Source organism: Gobio gobio (assembly GCF_949357685.1).
Source record: "Gobio gobio genome assembly, chromosome: 8".
Lineage (NCBI taxonomy): Eukaryota > Metazoa > Chordata > Actinopteri > Cypriniformes > Gobionidae > Gobio > Gobio gobio.
In genome coordinates this window covers 58,486,388-58,503,887 of record NC_137114.1, presented here as the reverse complement: position 1 = coordinate 58,503,887, position 17,500 = coordinate 58,486,388, and the positions used below count along the sequence as shown (strand labels likewise).

The window sequence follows — 17,500 nt, the reverse complement described above, 5'->3', positions numbered from 1 at the left end:
CACACTCACTGTAACACCCACTCACTGTAACACACACTCACTGACCGCTCACTGTAACACACACTCACTGACCGCTCGCTGTAACACACACTCACTGTAACACACACTCACTGACCGCTCACTGTAACACACACTCACTGACCGCTCACTGTAACACACACTCACTGACCGCTCACTGTAACACACACTCACTGTAACACCCACTCACTGTAACACACACTCACTGACCGCTCACTGTAACACACACTCACTGACCGCTCACTGTAACACACACTCACTGTAACACACACTCACTGACCGCTCACTGTAACACACACTCACTGACCGCTCGCTGTAACACACACTCACTGTAACACACACTCACTGACCGCTCACTGTAACACACACTCACTGTAACACACACTCACTGACCGCTCACTGTAACACACACTCACTGTAACACACACTCACTGTAACACACACTCACTGACCGCTCACTGTAACACACACTCACTGACCGCTCACTGTAACACACACTCACTGACCGCTCGCTGTAACACACACTCACTGACCGCTCACTGTAACACACACTCACTGACCGCTCGCTGTAACACACACTCACTGTAACACACACTCACTGACCGCTCACTGTAACACACACTCACTGTAACACACACTCACTGACCGCTCACTGTAACACACACTCACTGTAACACACACTCACTGACCGCTCACTGTAACACACACACACACTGACCGCTCACTGTAACACACACTCACTGTAACACACACTCACTGACCGCTCACTGTAACACACACTCACTGACCGCTCACTGTAACACACACTCACTGTAACACACACTCACTGACCGCTCACTGTAACACACACTCACTGTAACACACACTCACTGTAACACACACTCACTGACCGCTCACTGTAACACACACTCACTGACCGCTCACTGTAACACACACTCACTGACCGCTCGCTGTAACACACACTCACTGACCGCTCACTGTAACACACACTCACTGACCGCTCGCTGTAACACACACTCACTGTAACACACACTCACTGACCGCTCACTGTAACACACACTCACTGTAACACACACTCACTGACCGCTCACTGTAACACACACTCACTGTAACACACACTCACTGACCACTCACTGTAACACACACTCACTGACCGCTCACTGTAACACACACTCACTGTAACACACACTCCCTGACCGCTCACTGTAACACAACTCACTCACTCACACACTCACTGTAACACACACACACTCACTGTAACACACACTCACTGTAACACACACTCCCTGACCGCTCACTGTAACACACACTCACTCACACACTCACTGTAACACACACACACTCACTGTAACACACACTCATTCACCGCTCACTGTAACACACACTCACTGTAACACACACACACTCACTGTAACACACACTCACTGACCGCTCACTGTAACACACACTCACTCACACACTCACTGTAACACACACACACTCACTGTAACACACACTCATTCACCGCTCACTGTAACACACACTCACTGTAACACACACACACTGACCGCTCACTGTAACACACACTCACTGTAACACATACTCACTGTAACACACACTCACTGACCGCTCACTATAACACACACTCACTGACCGCTCACTGTAACACACACTCACTGTAACACACATTCACTGTAACACACACTTACACTCACTGTAACACACACTCACTGACCGCTCGCTGTAACACACACTCACTGACCGCTCGCTGTAACACACACTCACTGACCGCTGACTATAACACACACTCACTGACCGCTCACTGTAACACACACTCACTGACCGCTCACTGTAACACACACTCACTGACCGCTCACTGTAACACACACTCACTGACCGCTCACTGTAACACACACTCACTGACCGCTCACTGTAACACACACTCACTGTAACACACACTCACTGACCGCTCACTGTAACACACACTCACTGACCGCTCACTGTAACACACACTCACTGACCGCTCACAGTAACACACACTCACTGACCGCTCACTGTAACACACACTCACTGACCGCTCACTGTAACACACACTCACTGTAACACACACTCACTGACCGCTCACTGTAACACACACTCACTGACCGCTCACTGTAACACACACTCACTGACCGCTCACTATAACACACACTCACTGACCGCTCACTGTAACACACACTCACTGACCGCTCACTGTAACACACACTCACTGACCGCTCACTGTAACACACACTCACTGACCGCTCACTGTAACACACACTCATTCACCGCTCACTGTAACACACACTCACTGTAACACACACACACTGACCGCTCACTGTAACACACACTCACTGTAACACATACTCACTGTAACACACACTCACTGACCGCTCACTATAACACACACTCACTGACCGCTCACTGTAACACACACTCACTGTAACATACATTCACTGTAACACACACTTACACTCACTGTAACACACACTCACTGACCGCTCGCTGTAACACACACTCACTGACCGCTCGCTGTAACACACACTCACTGACCGCTCACTGTAACACACACTCACTGACCGCTCACTGTAACACACACTCACTGACCGCTCACTGTAACACACACTCACTGACCGCTCACTGTAACACACACTCACTGACCGCTCGCTGTAACACACACTCACTGACCGCTCGCTGTAACACACACTCACTGACCGCTCGCTGTAACACACACACTCACTGACCGCTCACTGTAACACACACTCACTGACCGCTCACTGTAACACACACTCACTGACCGCTCACTGTAACACACACTCACTGACCGCTCACTGTAACACACACTCACTGACCGCTCACTGTAACACACACACACTGACCGCTCACTGTAACACACACTCACTCACCGCTCGCTGTAACACACACTCACTGACCGCTCGCTGTAACACACACTCACTCACCGCTCACTGTAACACACACTCACTGACCGCTCACTGTAACACACACTCACTGACCGCTCGCTGTAACACACACTCACTGTAACACACACTCACTGACCGCTCACTGTAACACACACTCACTGACCGCTCACTGTAACACACACACACTGACCGCTCACTGTAACACACACACACTGACCGCTCACTGTAACACACACACACTGACCGCTCACTGTAACACACACACACTGACCGCTCGCTGTAACACACACTCGCTGTAACACACACTCACTGACCGCTCACTGTAACACACACTCACTGTAACACACACTCACTGACCGCTCACTGTAACACACACTCACTGACCGCTCGCTGTAACACACACTCACTGTAACACACACTCACTGACCGCTCACTGTAACACACACACACTGACCGCTCACTGTAACACACACTCACTGACCGCTCGCTGTAACACACACTCACTGACCGCTCACTGTAACACACACTCATTCACCGCTCACTGTAACACACACTCACTGTAACACACACTCACTGTAACACACACTCACTAACCACTCGCTGTAACACACTCACTGACCGCTCGCTGTAACACACACTCACTGTAACACACACTCACTGACCGCTCGCTGTAACACACACTCACTGACCGCTCACTGTAACACACACTCATTCACCGCTCACTGTAACACACACTCACTGACCGCTCACAGTAACACACACTCACTGACCGCTCACAGTAACACACACTCACTCACCGCTCACTGTAACACACACTCACTGACCGCTCACTTTAACACACACTCACTGACCGCTCACTGTAACACACACTCACTCACCGCTCACTGTAACACACACTCACTGACCGCTCGCTGTAACACACACTCACTGACCGCTCGCTGTAACACACACTCATTCACCGCTCACTGTAACACACATTCACTGTAACACACACTCACTGACCGCTCGCTGTAACACACACTCACTGACCGCTCACTGTAACACACACTCACTGTAACACACACTCACTGTAACACACACTTATTCACCGCTCGCTGTAACACACACACACTGACCGCTCGCTTTAACTCACACTCACTGTAATACACTCACTGACCGCGCGCTGTAACACACACTCACTGACCGCTCACTGTAACACACACTCACTCACCGCTCACTGTAACACACACTCACTGACCGCTCACTGTAACACACACTCACTGACCGCTCACTGTAACACACACTCACTGACCGCTCACTGTAACACACACTCACTGACCGCTCGCTGTAACACACACTCATTCACCGCTCACTGTAACACACACTCACTGTAACACACACTCACTGACCGCTCGTTGTAACACACACACACTGACCGCTCACTGTAACACACACTCACTGACCGCTCGCTGTAACACACACTCACTGACCGCTCGCTGTAACACACACTCACTGTAACACACCCTCATTGTAACACAAACTCACTGTAACACACACTCACTGACCGCTCGCTGTAACACACACTCATTCACCGCTCACTGTAACACACACTCACTGTAACACACACTCACTGACCGCTCGTTGTAACACACACACACTGACCGCTCACTGTAACACACACTCACTGACCGCTCGTTGTAACACACACTCACTGACCGCTCACTGTAACACACACTCACTGTAACACACACTCACTGACCGCTCGCTGTAACACACACTCACTGTAACACACACTCACTGACCGCTCGCTGTAACACACACTCACTGTAACACACACTCACTGACCGCTCACTGTAACACACACTCACTGTAACACACACTCACTGACCGCTCGCTGTAACACACACTCGCTGTAACACACACTCACTGACCGCTCGCTGTAACACACACTCACTGACCACTCACTGTAACACACACTCACTGTAACACACACTCACTGACCGCTCGCTGTAACACACATTCACTGACCGCTCACTGTAACACACACTCACTGACCGCTCGCTGTAACACACTCACTGACCGCTCGCTGTAACACACACTCACTGACCGCTCAATGTAACACACACTCACTGTAACACACACTCACTGACCGCTCGCTGTAACACACACTCACTGTAACACACACTCACTGTAACACACACTCACTAACCACTCGCTGTAACACACTCACTGACCGCTCGCTGTAACACACACTCACTGTAACACACACTCACTGACCGCTCGCTGTAACACACACTCACTGTAACACACACTCACTGACCGCTCAATGTAACACACACTCACTGTAACACACACTCACTGACCGCTCGCTGTAACACACACTCACTGTAACACACATTCACTGACCGCTCGCTGTAACACACACTCACTGTAACACACACTCACTGACCGCTCGCTGTAACACACTCACTGACCGCTCGCTGTAACACACACTCACTGTAACACACACTCACTGACCGCTCACTGTAACACACACTCACTGTAATACACACTCACTGACCGCTCGCTGTAACACACACTCCCTGTAACACACACTCACTGACCGCTCGCTGTAACACACACTCACTGTAACACACACTCACTGACCGCTCACTGTAACACACACTCACTGTAACACACACCCACTGACCGCTCGCTGTAACACACACTCATTGTAACACACACTCACTGACCGCTCGCTGTAACACACACTCGCTGTAACACACACTCACTGACCGTTTGCTGTAACACACACTCACTGACCGCTCGCTGTAACACACACTCACTGACCGCTCCCTGTAACACACACTCACTCACCGCTTACTGTAACACACACTCGCTGTAACACACACTCGCTGTAACACACACTCACTGACCGCTCACCGTAACACACACTCACTGTAACACACACTCGCTGTAACACACACTCACTGACCGCTCACTGTAACACACACTCACTGACCGCTCGCTGTAACACACACTCGCTGTAACACACACTCGCTGTAACACACACTCACTGACCGCTCACTGTAACACACACTCACTCACCGCTCACTGTAACACACACTCACTGACCGCTCACTGTAACACACACTCACTGACCGCTCGCTGTAACACACACTCGCTGTAACACACACTCGCTGTAACACACACTCACTGACCGCTCACTGTAACACACACTCACTGACCGCTCACTGTAACACACACTCACTGACCGCTCGCTCTAACACACACTCACTGACCGCTCACTGTAACACACACTCACTGTAACACACACTCACTGACCGCTCGTTGTAACACACACACACTGACCGCTCACTGTAACACACACTCACTGACCGCTCGCTGTAACACACACTCACTGTAACACAAACTCACTGTAACACACACTCACTGACCGCTCGCTGTAACACACACTCATTCACCGCTCACTGTAACACACACTCACTGTAACACACACTCACTGACCGCTCGTTGTAACACACACACACACTGACCGCTCACTGTAACACACACTCACTGACCGCTCGCTGTAACACACACTCACTGACCGCTCACTGTAACACACACTCACTGTAACACACACTCACTGACCGCTCACTGTAACACACACTCACTGACCGCTCACTGTAACACACACTCACTGACCGCTCACTGTAACACACACACACTGACCGCTCACTGTAACACACACTCACTCACCGCTCGCTGTAACACACACTCACTGACCGCTCACTGTAACACACACTCACTCACCGCTCACTGTAACACACACTCACTGACCGCTCGCTGTAACACACACTCACTGTAACACACACTCACTGACCGCTCACTGTAACACACACTCACTGACCGCTCACTGTAACACACACACACTGACCGCTCACTGTAACACACACACTGACCGCTCGCTGTAACACACACTCACTGTAACACACACTCACTGACCGCTCGCTGTAACACACACTCACTGACCGCTCACTGTAACACACACTCATTCACCGCTCACTGTAACACACACTCACTGACCGCTCACTGTAACACACACTCACTGACCGCTCACAGTAACACACACTCACTGACCGCTCACTGTAACACACACTCACTGACCGCTCACTGTAACACACACACACTGACCGCTCACTGTAACACACACTCACTCACCGCTCGCTGTAACACACACTCACTGACCGCTCGCTGTAACACACACTCACTGTAACACACACTCACTGACCGCTCACTGTAACACACACTCACTGACCGCTCACTGTAACACACACTCACTCACCGCTCGCTGTAACACACACTCACTGACCGCTCGCTGTAACACACACTCACTGTAACACACACTCACTGACCGCTCACTGTAACACACACTCACTGACCGCTCACTGTAACACACACTCATTCACCGCTCACTGTAACACACACTCACTCACCGCTCACTGTAACACACACTCACTGTAACACACACTCACTGACCGCTCGCTGTAACACACACTCACTGACCGCTCACTGTAACACACACTCACTGACCGCTCGCTGTAACACACACTCACTGTAACACACACTCACTGACCGCTCACTGTAACACACACTCACTGACCGCTCACTGTAACACACACTCACTGACCGCTCGCTGTAACACACACTCACTGTAACACACACTCACTGTAACACACACTCACTCACCGCTCACTGTAACACACACTCACTGTAACACACACTCGCTGTAACACACACTCGCTGTAACACACACTCACTGACCGCTCACTGTAACACACACTCACTGACCGCTCGCTGTAACACACACTCACTGACCGCTCGCTGTAACACACACTCACTGTAACACCCACTCACTGTAACACACACTCACTGACCGCTCACTGTAACACACACTCACTGACCGCTCACTGTAACACACACTCACTGACCGCTCACTGTAACACACACTCACTGACCGCTCACTGTAACACACACTCACTGACCGCTCGCTGTAACACACACTCACTGTAACACACACTCACTGTAACACACACTCACTCACCGCTCACTGTAACACACACTCACTGTAACACACACTCGCTGTAACACACACTCGCTGTAACACACACTCACTGACCGCTCGATGTAACACACACTCACTGTAACACACACTCACTGACCGCTCGATGTAACACACACTCACTGTAACACACACTTATGGAAGGATATCGCGGACAATTTTCAAAAGGAATTGCAAATGGTGGCCTACTTTCTGACTACATCAATAAACCCCGCCCTCAAGCCTGATTGACAGTTGACTGTGTTAGGCATCGGAAATGCAAACGCAAAGAGGATTGCGATTCCATTTGAATTTTGTGCAGGTTGTGGCAGGACACGGAGGAAATGAAAGAGCAAATAGGTGATTTTCTATTGCTATTCCAAAATGGCAGGGTCATAACTTGCAAGACATTGGAAATGCAATTGCAAACAGACTTTGCTTTTCCATTTGAAATTTGGCAGTCGTTGTGCGTTTGCGTAAACGAAAATGCAAATGGTAATGCGCGATTTGCAATTGCGTTTGGATTGTGTCACATATTATGCGTCCACAAATTGAAAACGCAATTGCAAATACCATTTGCAATTCCTTTTGAAAATTGTCCGCGATATCCTTCCATACACACTCACTGTAAGTCAAGTCAAGTCAGCTTTATTTATATAGCGCTTTTAACAATGCAGATTGTTTCAAAGCAGCTTTACAGTGTTAAACAGGAAAATAATGCAGCATAATATTATTCAGCTGTATAGCCATTCTGGAAAAAACGCTGATGTCATCAGTTCATTTCAATTATCATACAGTGACAGTGTGGGCTTTAGATCAGTAATTCGATCAGTAATTTAGTTTAAATGGTTAATTTAGTTTAATAATTAGATTTATTTCAATATTTAGTTGAACATTTTGTGTCCCCAACTGAGCACGCCAAGCCAGAGGCAACAGTGGCAAGAAAACCAAAACCCCATTAGGAGCAGAATGAAGAAAAATAAACCTTGGAGAAACCAGGCTCAGTCGGGGGGATATAATTATATAATAATATAAAGCATATAATTATTATTCTGGCAACTTTACAGGTCAGAGGTCATAATAGATCAGAATATTCGAGGGACCGGGGGCAACATGCTGGAGACGGGTTTATCCCGGTGTAACACACACTCGCTGTAACACACACTCGCTGTAACACACACTCGCTGTAACACACACTCGCTGTAACACACACTCGCTGTAACACACACTCACTGTAACACACACTCGCTGTAACACTCTCCCTCTCAATTTCAAATTTCAAATGTGCTTTATTAGCATGACTGTGTATCACAATGTTGCCAAAGCATTAACATATTATATATAGATATTAAAAACAGACAAACATATGTATGCTATATATGTACAGATCATGTCACATGTAGCACAGTAAATAAGTCACTCAAGTTCATCTCCATAAGTGAGCAGCTGAAGCTCTAGAGAGTTAGTCTCTATCATTATCAATGGCTAACACTTATTGTGCAGCGAGTGTGGCTGTGCTCTCATCTTCTCCAAGCATGAAGGACATTTTCTCAGTATCACTCAGTTCAGTGAATGATGGACTCATAGTTTCTCTCTCTCTCTCTCTCTCTCTCTCTCTCTCTCTCTCTCTCTCTCTCTCTCAGACGGAGGGCGTGCGAGTGTCGGTGGAGCTGCTGTCCGAGAGCCCGGTCAGTCCGGTTCTGTTCGTGGTCCGGCAGAAACAGGCGGTTCTGTCCTTCCAGGTTCCCCTCATCCTCAGAGGCCTGTGAGTACAGCCGTTGCCATCCCATAATGCAAGTGCACCTGAACCTGTGGTGGCTATGGGCAATAAACACCTGAAGCAGATAAAGGCCATATAACCGCACATGTGATGATGTGTTCGCTCGTGTGTGAACTCTGACCTCTCAGTTCCTCATGCACTTCTGTTTCCGCACACGCAGTCAGAACTCATGACTTACAGTATTTCAGAAACTCCACCTTTATGACTGTTTACACTTACAGTGCGGCAAGAGAGTATTTTATCAAGTTATTAACAAGTTAATATGAGAGAGGCCTGTAATCTTCATCATAGGTACACTTCAACTGTGAGAGACGGAATGTCATTGTCTGATTTTTAAAGAATTTATTTGCAAATGATGGTGGAAAATAAGTATTTGGTCAATCTCAGTTATAGACCCTTTGCTGATGTTTGGCCCATTCCTCATGCAGATCTCCTCTAGAGCGGTGATGTTTGGCCCATTCCTCATGCAGATCTCCTCTAGAGCAGTGATGTTTGACCCATTCCTCATGCAGATCTCCTCTAGAGCAGTGATGTTTGACCCATTCCTCATGCAGATCTCCTCTAGAGCGGTGATGTTTGGCCCATTCCTCATGCAGATCTCCTCTAGAGCGGTGATGTTTGGCCCATTCCTCATGCAGATCTCCTCTAGAGCAGTGATGTTTGGCCCATTCCTCATGCAGATCTCCTCTAGAGCAGTGATGTTTGGCCCATTCCTCATGCAGATCTCCTCTAGAGCGGTGATGTTTGGCCCATTCCTCATGCAGATCTCCTCTAGAGCGGTGATGTTTGGCCCATTCCTCATGCAGATCTCCTCTAGAGCAGTGATGTTTGGCCCATTCCTCATGCAGATCTCCTCTAGAGCGGTGATGTTTGGCCCATTCCTCATGCAGATCTCCTCTAGAGCGGTGATGTTTGGCCCATTCCTCATGCAGATCTCCTCTAGAGCAGTGATGTTTGACCCATTCCTCATGCAGATCTCCTCTAGAGCAGTGATGTTTGACCCATTCCTCATGCAGATCTCCTCTAGAGCGGTGATGTTTGACCCATTCCTCATGCAGATCTCCTCTAGAGCGGTGATGTTTGGCCCATTCCTCATGCAGATCTCCTCTAGAGCGGTGATGTTTGGCCCATTCCTCATGCAGATCTCCTCTAGAGCAGTGATGTTTGACCCATTCCTCATGCAGATCTCCTCTAGAGCGGTGATGTTTGGCCCATTCCTCATGCAGATCTCCTCTAGAGCGGTGATGTTTGACCCATTCCTCATGCAGATCTCCTCTAGAGCGGTGATGTTTGGCCCATTCCTCATGCAGATCTCCTCTAGAGCAGTGATGTTTGGCCCATTCCTCATGCAGATCTCCTCTAGAGCAGTGATGTTTGACCCATTCCTCATGCAGATCTCCTCTAGAGCAGTGATGTTTGACCCATTCCTCATGCAGATCTCCTCTAGAGCAGTGATGTTTGGCCCATTCCTCATGCAGATCTCCTCTAGAGCAGTGATGTTTGACCCATTCCTCATGCAGATCTCCTCTAGAGCGGTGATGTTTGACCCATTCCTCATGCAGATCTCCTCTAGAGCGGTGATGTTTGGCCCATTCCTCATGCAGATCTCCTCTAGAGCAGTGATGTTTGGCCCATTCCTCATGCAGATCTCCTCTAGAGCAGTGATGTTTGACCCATTCCTCATGCAGATCTCCTCTAGAGCAGTGATGTTTGACCCATTCCTCATGCAGATCTCCTCTAGAGCAGTGATGTTTGGCCCATTCCTCATGCAGATCTCCTCTAGAGCAGTGATGTTTGACCCATTCCTCATGCAGATCTCCTCTAGAGCAGTGATGTTTGGCCCATTCCTCATGCAGATCTCCTCTAGAGCGGTGATGTTTGGCCCATTCCTCATGCAGATCTCCTCTAGAGCAGTGATGTTTGGCCCATTCCTCATGCAGATCTCCTCTAGAGCAGTGATGTTTGACCCATTCCTCATGCAGATCTCCTCTAGAGCAGTGATGTTTGACCCATTCCTCATGCAGATCTCCTCTAGAGCAGTGATGTTTGACCCATTCCTCATGCAGATCTCCTCTAGAGCAGTGATGTTTGGCCCATTCCTCATGCAGATCTCCTCTAGAGCAGTGATGTTTGACCCATTCCTCATGCAGATCTCCTCTAGAGCAGTGATGTTTGACCCATTCCTCATGCAGATCTCCTCTAGAGCAGTGATGTTTGACCCATTCCTCATGCAGATCTCCTCTAGAGCAGTGATGTTTGACCCATTCCTCATGCAGATCTCCTCTAGAGCGGTGATGTTTGGCCCATTCCTCATGCAGATCTCCTCTAGAGCAGTGATGTTTGACCCATTCCTCATGCAGATCTCCTCTAGAGCGGTGATGTTTGGCCCATTCCTCATGCAGATCTCCTCTAGAGCAGTGATGTTTGACCCATTCCTCATGCAGATCTCCTCTAGAGCGGTGATGTTTGGCCCATTCCTCATGCAGATCTCCTCTAGAGCAGTGATGTTTGGCCCATTCCTCATGCAGATCTCCTCTAGAGCAGTGATGTTTGACCCATTCCTCATGCAGATCTCCTCTAGAGCAGTGATGTTTGGCCCATTCCTCATGCAGATCTCCTCTAGAGCGGTGATGTTTGGCCCATTCCTCATGCAGATCTCCTCTAGAGCAGTGATGTTTGACCCATTCCTCATGCAGATCTCCTCTAGAGCAGTGATGTTTGACCCATTCCTCATGCAGATCTCCTCTAGAGCGGTGATGTTTGACCCATTCCTCATGCAGATCTCCTCTAGAGCAGTGATGTTTGGCCCATTCCTCATGCAGATCTCCTCTAGAGCAGTGATGTTTGGCCCATTCCTCATGCAGATCTCCTCTAGAGCAGTGATGTTTGGCCCATTCCTCATGCAGATCTCCTCTAGAGCGGTGATGTTTGACCCATTCCTCATGCAGATCTCCTCTAGAGCAGTGATGTTTGGCCCATTCCTCATGCAGATCTCCTCTAGAGCAGTGATGTTTGGCCCATTCCTCATGCAGATCTCCTCTAGAGCGGTGATGTTTGGCCCATTCCTCATGCAGATCTCCTCTAGAGCGGTGATGTTTGACCCTTTCCTCATGCAGATCTCCTCTAGAGCGGTGATGTTTGACCCATTCCTCATGCAGATCTCCTCTAGAGCGGTGATGTTTGGCCCATTCCTCATGCAGATCTCCTCTAGAGCAGTGATGTTTGACCCATTCCTCATGCAGATCTCCTCTAGAGCGGTGATGTTTGGCCCATTCCTCATGCAGATCTCCTCTAGAGCAGTGATGTTTGGCCCATTCCTCATGCAGATCTCCTCTAGAGCGGTGATGTTTGGCCCATTCCTCATGCAGATCTCCTCTAGAGCAGTGATGTTTGACCCATTCCTCATGCAGATCTCCTCTAGAGCGGTGATGTTTGACCCATTCCTCATGCAGATCTCCTCTAGAGCGGTGATGTTTGGCCCATTCCTCATGCAGATCTCCTCTAGAGCGGTGATGTTTGGCCCATTCCTCATGCAGATCTCCTCTAGAGCAGTGATGTTTGACCCATTCCTCATGCAGATCTCCTCTAGAGCGGTGATGTTTGACCCTTTCCTCATGCAGATCTCCTCTAGAGCGGTGATGTTTGGCCCATTCCTCATGCAGATCTCCTCTAGAGCAGTGATGTTTGACCCATTCCTCATGCAGATCTCCTCTAGAGCGGTGATGTTTGACCCATTCCTCATGCAGATCTCCTCTAGAGCAGTGATGTTTGGCCCATTCCTCATGCAGATCTCCTCTAGAGCGGTGATGTTTGACCCATTCCTCATGCAGATCTCCTCTAGAGCGGTGATGTTTGGCCCATTCCTCATGCAGATCTCCTCTAGAGCGGTGATGTTTGGCCCATTCCTCATGCAGATCTCCTCTAGAGCAGTGATGTTTGACCCATTCCTCATGCAGATCTCCTCTAGAGCAGTGATGTTTGGCCCATTCCTCATGCAGATCTCCTCTAGAGCGGTGATGTTTGGCCCATTCCTCATGCAGATCTCCTCTAGAGCGGTGATGTTTGGCCCATTCCTCATGCAGATCTCCTCTAGAGCGGTGATGTTTGGCCCATTCCTCATGCAGATCTCCTCTAGAGCAGTGATGTTTGACCCATTCCTCATGCAGATCTCCTCTAGAGCAGTGATGTTTGACCCATTCCTCATGCAGATCTCCTCTAGAGCGGTGATGTTTGACCCATTCCTCATGCAGATCTCCTCTAGAGCAGTGATGTTTGACCCATTCCTCATGCAGATCTCCTCTAGAGCAGTGATGTTTGACCCATTCCTCTTGCAGATCTCCTCTAGAGCGGTGATGTTTGACCCATTCCTCATGCAGATCTCCTCTAGAGCAGTGATGTTTGGCCCATTCCTCATGCAGATCTCCTCTAGAGCAGTGATGTTTGGCCCATTCCTCATGCAGATCTCCTCTAGAGCAGTGATGTTTGGCCCATTCCTCATGCAGATCTCCTCTAGAGCAGTGATGTTTGGCCCATTCCTCATGCAGATCTCCTCTAGAGCAGTGATGTTTGGCCCATTCCTCATGCAGATCTCCTCTAGAGCAGTGATGTTTGGCCCATTCCTCATGCAGATCTCCTCTAGAGCAGTGATGTTTGGCCCATTCCTCATGCAGATCTCCTCTAGAGCGGTGATGTTTGGCCCATTCCTCATGCAGATCTCCTCTAGAGCAGTGATGTTTGGCCCATTCCTCATGCAGATCTCCTCTAGAGCGGTGATGTTTGGCCCATTCCTCATGCAGATCTCCTCTAGAGCAGTGATGTTTGACCCATTCCTCTTGCAGATCTCCTCTAGAGCGGTGATGTTTGGCCCATTCCTCATGCAGATCTCCTCTAGAGCAGTGATGTTTGACCCATTCCTCATGCAGATCTCCTCTAGAGCAGTGATGTTTGACCCATTCCTCATGCAGATCTCCTCTAGAGCGGTGATGTTTGACCCATTCCTCATGCAGATCTCCTCTAGAGCAGTGATGTTTGGCCCATTCCTCATGCAGATCTCCTCTAGAGCAGTGATGTTTGGCCCATTCCTCATGCAGATCTCCTCTAGAGCGGTGATGTTTGGCCCATTCCTCATGCAGATCTCCTCTAGAGCGGTGATGTTTGGCCCATTCCTCATGCAGATCTCCTCTAGAGCAGTGATGTTTGGCCCATTCCTCATGCAGATCTCCTCTAGAGCAGTGATGTTTGGCCCATTCCTCATGCAGATCTCCTCTAGAGCGGTGATGTTTGGCCCATTCCTCATGCAGATCTCCTCTAGAGCGGTGATGTTTGACCCATTCCTCATGCAGATCTCCTCTAGAGCGGTGATGTTTGACCCATTCCTCATGCAGATCTCCTCTAGAGCGGTGATGTTTGGCCCATTCCTCATGCAGATCTCCTCTAGAGCGGTGATGTTTGGCCCATTCCTCATGCAGATCTCCTCTAGAGCGGTGATGTTTGACCCATTCCTCTTGCAGATCTCCTCTAGAGCGGTGATGTTTGGCCCATTCCTCATGCAGATCTCCTCTAGAGCAGTGATGTTTGACCCATTCCTCTTGCAGATCTCCTCTAGAGCGGTGATGTTTGGCCCATTCCTCATGCAGATCTCCTCTAGAGCGGTGATGTTTGACCCATTCCTCTTGCAGATCTCCTCTAGAGCGGTGATGTTTGGCCCATTCCTCATGCAGATCTCCTCTAGAGCAGTGATGTTTGACCCATTCCTCTTGCAGATCTCCTCTAGAGCGGTGATGTTTGGCCCATTCCTCATGCAGATCTCCTCTAGAGCGGTGATGTTTGACCCATTCCTCATGCAGATCTCCTCTAGAGCAGTGATGTTTGACCCATTCCTCATGCAGATCTCCTCTAGAGCGGTGATGTTTGGCCCATTCCTCATGCAGATCTCCTCTAGAGCGGTGATGTTTGGCCCATTCCTCATGCAGATCTCCTCAAGAGCAGTGATGTTTGACCCATTCCTCATGCAGATCTCCTCTAGAGCGGTGATGTTTGGCCCATTCCTCATGCAGATCTCCTCTAGAGCAGTGATGTTTGGCCCATTCCTCATGCAGATCTCCTCTAGAGCAGTGATGTTTGACCCATTCCTCATGCAGATCTCCTCTAGAGCGGTGATGTTTGACCCATTCCTCATGCAGATCTCCTCTAGAGCAGTGATGTTTGACCCATTCCTCATGCAGATCTCCTCTAGAGCAGTGATGTTTGACCCATTCCTCTTGCAGATCTCCTCTAGAGCAGTGATGTTTGACCCATTCCTCATGCAGATCTCCTCTAGAGCGGTGATGTTTGACCCATTCCTCATGCAGATCTCCTCTAGAGCAGTGATGTTTGGCCCATTCCTCATGCAGATCTCCTCTAGAGCAGTGATGTTTGGCCCATTCCTCATGCAGATCTCCTCTAGAGCAGTGATGTTTGGCCCATTCCTCATGCAGATCTCCTCTAGAGCAGTGATGTTTGGCCCATTCCTCATGCAGATCTCCTCTAGAGCAGTGATGTTTGGCCCATTCCTCATGCAGATCTCCTCTAGAGCGGTGATGTTTGGCCCATTCCTCATGCAGATCTCCTCTAGAGCAGTGATGTTTGACCCATTCCTCATGCAGATCTCCTCTAGAGCAGTGATGTTTGACCCATTCCTCATGCAGATCTCCTCTAGAGCGGTGATGTTTGACCCATTCCTCATGCAGATCTCCTCTAGAGCAGTGATGTTTGGCCCATTCCTCATGCAGATCTCCTCTAGAGCAGTGATGTTTGACCCATTCCTCATGCAGATCTCCTCTAGAGCGGTGATGTTTGGCCCATTCCTCATGCAGATCTCCTCTAGAGCAGTGATGTTTGGCCCATTCCTCATGCAGATCTCCTCTAGAGCGGTGATGTTTGGCCCATTCCTCATGCAGATCTCCTCTAGAGCGGTGATGTTTGACCCATTCCTCATGCAGATCTCCTCTAGAGCGGTGATGTTTGACCCATTCCTCATGCAGATCTCCTCTAGAGCGGTGATGTTTGGCCCATTCCTCATGCAGATCTCCTCTAGAGCGGTGATGTTTGGCCCATTCCTCATGCAGATCTCCTCTAGAGCGGTGATGTTTGACCCATTCCTCTTGCAGATCTCCTCTAGAGCGGTGATGTTTGGCCCATTCCTCATGCAGATCTCCTCTAGAGCAGTGATGTTTGACCCATTCCTCTTGCAGATCTCCTCTAGAGCGGTGATGTTTGGCCCATTCCTCATGCAGATCTCCTCTAGAGCGGTGATGTTTGACCCATTCCTCTTGCAGATCTCCTCTAGAGCGGTGATGTTTGGCCCATTCCTCATGCAGATCTCCTCTAGAGCAGTGATGTTTGACCCATTCCTCTTGCAGATCTCCTCTAGAGCGGTGATGTTTGGCCCATTCCTCATGCAGATCTCCTCTAGAGCGGTGATGTTTGACCCATTCCTCATGCAGATCTCCTCTAGAGCAGTGATGTTTGACCCATTCCTCATGCAGATCTCCTCTAGAGCGGTGATGTTTGGCCCATTCCTCATGCAGATCTCCTCTAGAGCGGTGATGTTTGGCCCATTCCTCATGCAGATCTCCTCAAGAGCAGTGATGTTTGACCCATTCCTCATGCAGATCTCCTCTAGAGCGGTGATGTTTGGCCCATTCCTCATGCAGATCTCCTCTAGAGCAGTGATGTTTGGCC

At 49.3% G+C, this 17,500-nt stretch overlaps 1 protein-coding gene across 2 annotated transcripts in view; it reads left to right on the top strand.

The window, feature by feature from the left end:
- sidt2 (SID1 transmembrane family, member 2) overlaps positions 1-17,500 on the top strand; it is a 49,032-nt gene that overhangs the window by 984 nt on the left and 30,548 nt on the right. For both annotated transcript variants that reach the window (XM_079824326.1, XM_079824325.1), the window contains exon 3: positions 9,642-9,763. In XM_079824326.1, the coding sequence (XP_079680452.1) occupies positions 9,642-9,763 (122 nt within the window). The remainder of the gene's footprint in view (positions 1-9,641; positions 9,764-17,500) is intronic.